Source organism: Gracilinanus agilis, chromosome 3 (assembly GCF_016433145.1).
Source record: "Gracilinanus agilis isolate LMUSP501 chromosome 3, AgileGrace, whole genome shotgun sequence".
NCBI lineage: Eukaryota > Metazoa > Chordata > Mammalia > Didelphimorphia > Didelphidae > Gracilinanus > Gracilinanus agilis.
Window position 1 is genome coordinate 215886518 of NC_058132.1, and position 5484 is coordinate 215892001.

At 31.1% G+C, this 5484-nt stretch overlaps 1 protein-coding gene across 1 annotated transcript in view; it reads left to right on the forward strand.

Moving 5' to 3' along the window:
- Positions 1-2255: 2255 nt before the first annotated feature.
- Positions 2256-5484, forward strand: part of BOLL (boule homolog, RNA binding protein) — a 66594-nt gene continuing 63365 nt past the window's right edge. Inside the window, exon 1 of the mRNA XM_044669064.1 lies at positions 2256-2333. Within this exon, the coding sequence (XP_044524999.1) occupies positions 2256-2333 (78 nt within the window). The remainder of the gene's footprint in view (positions 2334-5484) is intronic.

A 5484-nucleotide genomic window follows, 5' to 3' on the forward strand; every position in this document is an offset into this window, starting at 1 on the left:
AACCCTTACCTTCTGTCTTAGAATCAATCTTAACAAGGAATCTGTATAGGCTAATATAGATATGCAAGAAAACCATTAATACAGTGTTTTGCTTTGCATAATAAAATGGTTTAGGATTTGAGGTGAGGGAGAATAAAAAAGATGGTTATCAACAAAATAAGAGTTGTGGGGAGGAGAAAAGGCGCATAACATTAAAATTAATATCTAATAACTCCAAGTGTTATATTTTATAAGATTTGTTATTAATTACTTGAAGTAGAAGAAACGTATAGCCTGAGTAAAGACAAGTTTACCAGACCGCAAAAGTGGGAGAAGAGAGCAGAAAGGGTGGGGTTCCAGAATCCTTATCTCCAAAACATAAGGACGAAAGTGGGGGTCTGGAAAACATGGTCCTGGGGTACAAAATTCTAATTACATAGGTGGTAATCAAAATAAGATTTTGGAGTTTTGGCAGCTTTCAGGCAATCCATAAGCATTTACTACTAGGTACAGTGTCGGTGCTGGAGATGCAAATATAAAGAATGATTACAATCCTTACTCTAATAAGACATAGCATTAATTATGTGACTGTAAAAGTATGGTATACTGTAGGAAATAGTTTGATAAAAGCTTGCCCAGATCCTTCTGAAGTTTTCATCAGATATCCTAGATATATTAGTAAAGATCTCATTTTTTTAACAAAACTGAGAAACATATAATTTAGTGGTTACTAATATCCTCTCAGTTGTCTTTATGGATATTAAAGTAACCCAAGATTTTTACCACTCTCTTGGTCACCCTCATTGACATACCTTGTAAAGTGATCCTTCCAATTTTTTTAAGATTATATCGCTTCTATCATGAATTTCCATGGTGAGTTTGGTGGGATTTTGTCCAGGTACTTTTCTTCTTGACTTTGTTTTCTCATTTCAAACATATTAGGGATTATAGTATACAAATCCAAATGTAGTTGTGTTCTCATTGATGGTGAAAATATTTTATAGAGATGTAGGTACATCTGTTCCATTTTCCATCAGTTTGTTTTCCTATCAGTTTCATCTTGCATTGATAGTTGAGTTTGAGTATTTTCATTGTTTTTCTCTGAGAAAAAATGTCTAATCTTACACAATCACCTTATTATAAATTCTCATATTTTATTTTCTTTTAAAATTTTTGGTTATATTATATTTTAATTTCCAAGCTGTGTCCTTCTCTCACTCCCCACCCCTCTCAAGAGAAGGCCACCATTTAATACAGGAATGGATGGATGGATGGATATAAAAGCATACTATGCACACTTCTGTTTATCAGTTCTTTCTTTGGAGATGGATAACCTATTCCTTTGTAGGTCCTTTGTAGTTGATTTGAATATTTATAATACTCAGAATCACTTATTCGTACACAGGTGTTCTAAACAATATTGCTGTTACTGAATACAGTATTCTCTTGGGTCTGCTCATTTTACTCTTCATTATTTTATGCAAGTCTGGACTCTTTGAAAGGGTATAGATTAGGGAGACAGTGGTCAAAAGTAAATTAGACTTCTGAGAAAGGATAGGGGGAAAAGAGAGGGAGAGACGGATAAACAGTGAGGAAAAATAGGATGAAGGGTAATAATACACACCTAGTAATTATAACTTTGAATGTGAATGGGATAAACTTACCCATGAAATGGAAACAAATTGCAGTGGATCAAAAACCAAGTCCAACACATTGTTTACGAGAAACATTTAAAAATAAGAAACATACATAGACTAAAAAGATTTTATTGTGCAGCAAAAAGTAATAATTAAGGCCAATATAATTGACTCTTTGCATTATCTAATTTGGGGGCATTGGTGTTTGAATATATCTGGTTGAAGCTGTTGCATTGTACACACAGTCTTCTCATCCATGGCCTTTGGCCTAATATATTGATTTTGACTTTTGTTCTAGTTAATCCACTGCCATATCAGGAACCAGTCACTTAATTCTTTTAAAATAGCCATTTTCAGTTTGGGGTGTATTCTGGGCTTCGATTGCCCAGCACCTCCTGAATATTAATCTTATAGAAGAATTTATATAAGCTTCAGACCTCTGAGGAATTTACAAGCCTTTGAATTTTGCATTTCTGAAATCTAATGTATACATTCTTCCATTTTCTTCCATACCCACCTCACATGAAGTAAATGAACATCATGATATAAGTTGAATTCATTTGGAGGTCCTTAATAGAATGTCCTTCCTAATCATCCTAAACTAAAACTTCAGGTACCTTTATGGCAGTTATTTCGGTTATGCTTATCATGAGCATTTCAAAAGATGCTCAAGTGTCCCTTGAAATGTTTCTTGTTGCCTCTGGCCTTTCCAAGAAGGTATAAGTAATCCTTCCTTCCATTTAGATGCAACTTCTTGTTTCTTTTATTGAATTGACTATTAATTGTCATTAACATTAATTACTATTACTATTAATTATTAAATAATATTAATACAATAAAAGAAAAAAGATAAAAAAGTTGCAGCTAAATATTAATATAGAGTATTAATATTGATGTGGTTTCATTCTAATGTCATTCAGTTCGTGGCTCACTAGACAAAGATCTCAGTTTACCTAAAGCTGTTAAAGAGCTATTATTCTCAGGACTCTTGCCTTTCTAACATTGTACCACTATTACTACAGAAGTAGTAGGAGGTTGTACAGAACTGAGGACAATTTCATTTTATTTAATTAGTTGAAATGGTTATGAAAGATTTTAGAGTTATTATTAGGTTAGTATATAATTTATGAGAAAAGGAAAATAAGTTAGTTTGGCATGATTTATTTTTCCTCAATCCAAGTTGGCTTCTAGTGATAATTGAATCCTTTTTTAAATGTTTAATCAAGGTCCTGGATTCAAATACGGTCTCAGACACTTCCTAGTTGTGTGATCTTGGGCAAGTCACTTAACCTCCATTGCCTATCCTTTACAATTTTTTCTCCCTTGGAATCAATAGCCAATATTGATTCTAAGACAAAAGATAAGATAAGCTTATCCTTAATCTGAAATTGTTTCTACTTCCCAAATGCTACCTCCCCAAATTGATTTCTAGAATGTTTGATCCTCATTATCCTAGTCTGGTCTACTTCCAGTAAGTTGCTACTATTCTGACTCTTGAGTAAACATTTTTAGAGAGATCTTGAATTTCCAAATAAACTTAAAGAATGGCATTAGATAAGGCCTGTTGTCTGCCTCTTTATATACTTTTTTTCTCCAACATTTTATTTTATTTTTATTTATTTTATTTTATTTTTATTTATATAAATTTAATAATTTATATTATTTTATTTTTATTTATTTTAATTCAAATTTTACAAAACCAAAAAAAAGAGCATTTCCATATACAAAGAAAAAGACTACATAAATGAAACCACAAATCTCTTATATTTTAGCTTACTTTTCTTCATATCTAAATAATAAATCCCACATGAAACTTTTAAGATTTTTCTACTTGTCTTGTTTCCTTCTGTATATCCCAATCTCTCTTTTTATTTATTTATTTGTTTGTGTAGTAACAGAATTTATCCACAAGTTTCCCAGCCCTTCCCTACATACCCACATCACAAAAGGTATCATCCAGGAGACTGTCATGGTCATACAAATTAAGTCTTCCATGGTTTTTCACCTTTCATTTCATTCTCTGAAGATAACATTCACAATTTATTCTTTCAGTATTCTGTAACTGTGTATAATTTCTCTCAGTTCTCCTCAATTCAGTGTTCATTATCCCATGTAGTTCTTTCCAAGTTTTTGTTTTTTTTTTAAGTAGCCTGCTCGTTGCTTCTTATGGCTTCTTATTCTATCAATCATATATTACTACAGTTTGTTTAGCATTCACCAATTAATGGGCATCCCCTCAATTTCCAGTTCTTTACTACCATAGAGGTGCTATAAATATTTTGGAACATATGGGTTCTTTTTCTTTTCCCCTGATCTCCTTGGGAGACCCAACAAAGGGTTTAAGGGTATACACAGTTTTATAACTTTCTGGGTATGATTTCAAATTACTCTCCAAAATGGTTGAATCAGTTCACAGCTTCAACAACAGTGTATTAGCTTCCCTATTTTTCCACATTCCCTCCAACACTTGTCATTTTGCCCTTTTGTCATTTTAGCCAATATGATTGGTATGAGATGATGTCTCAGAACTGTTTTAGTTTTCATTTCTCTAATCAGAAATGATTTAGAGCATTGTTTTCACATACCTATAATTTGACTTTGAGTTCTTATCTGAAAATTGTCTGTTCATATCTTTACCCGTTGGGGGATGGCTCTTATTCTTATAAATTTGACAAAATTCTCTATACATTTTAGATATGGGACCTCTGTCAGAGAGGCTGTCTATAAAAATAAAAGAGAAATTTCTGTTTTCCTTCTTACCTTGACAACATTTTTTTATTTGTACAAAAACTTTTCAATTTAACCTATTCAAAATTATCCATTTTACATCTTGTAATACTCTCCATCTTTTATTGATTCATGAATTCCTCTCCTATCCATAAATCTGATAGGTTATATGTTCTCTGTTCTAATTTAATTATGATATATCCTTTATGTTAAGATCATGTATCTATTTTGATTTTATCTTAGTGAATGATGTAAGGTATTGGTCTGTATCTAGAGTCTGCCAAACTACTTTCTACTTGTCCCAACAATTTTTATCAAATAATGATTTCTTTCCCCAAAACCTGGATCTATGTTTCTGTCAAATACAAGGTTACTATAAACTTTTACTACTGTTTGTCTTTTCTGTTCTACTAATCTACCTTTCTATTTCTTAGCTAGTAGCAGATAGTTTTGATAATTACTGTTTTATAATATAATTTAAAAGCTGGTATTTCTAGGCCTTCTTTGCATTTTTTATTCTTTAGATATTCTTGATCATTTGTTCTTCCAAATGAATTTTATTATTTTTCTAACTTAAAATAATTTTTGGTAATATAATTGGAGTGGCATTAAATAAGTAGATTAGTTTAGGTAGGAGTGTCATTTTAATTTATATTGGTTCATGAGCAATTAATATATTTCTTCGGTTATTCAGATTTGACTTTATGTAAAAAGTATTTTATAATTATGTTCATGTAGTTCTAGAGTTTGTTTTTGACAGATAAACTCCTGCTGTTTTATTCTGTCTGAGGTTTCTCTATATACTGTTAACAGGTGCTCTCTGGTAATAAAAATCCACAGTTTGAGAAATGAAACTAAGCAATACTGCTTCATTTCTATTAATGGATAATGTAATAGTGGTATGTTTGAGTAAAATAGCTTCAGTGTTTCTAAAAAATATATAGATGAATTTCTTCAAACCCTATAACATTAAAATCCTGTGGGTGTGTATATATTGTATGTGTATATGTGTGTGTATCTATATATCTAATCTATATCTGTGTATATATGTATGTGTATCTATATATCTAATCTATATCTGTGTATATATGTATGTGTATCTATATATCTAATCTATATCTGTGTATATATGTACGTGTGT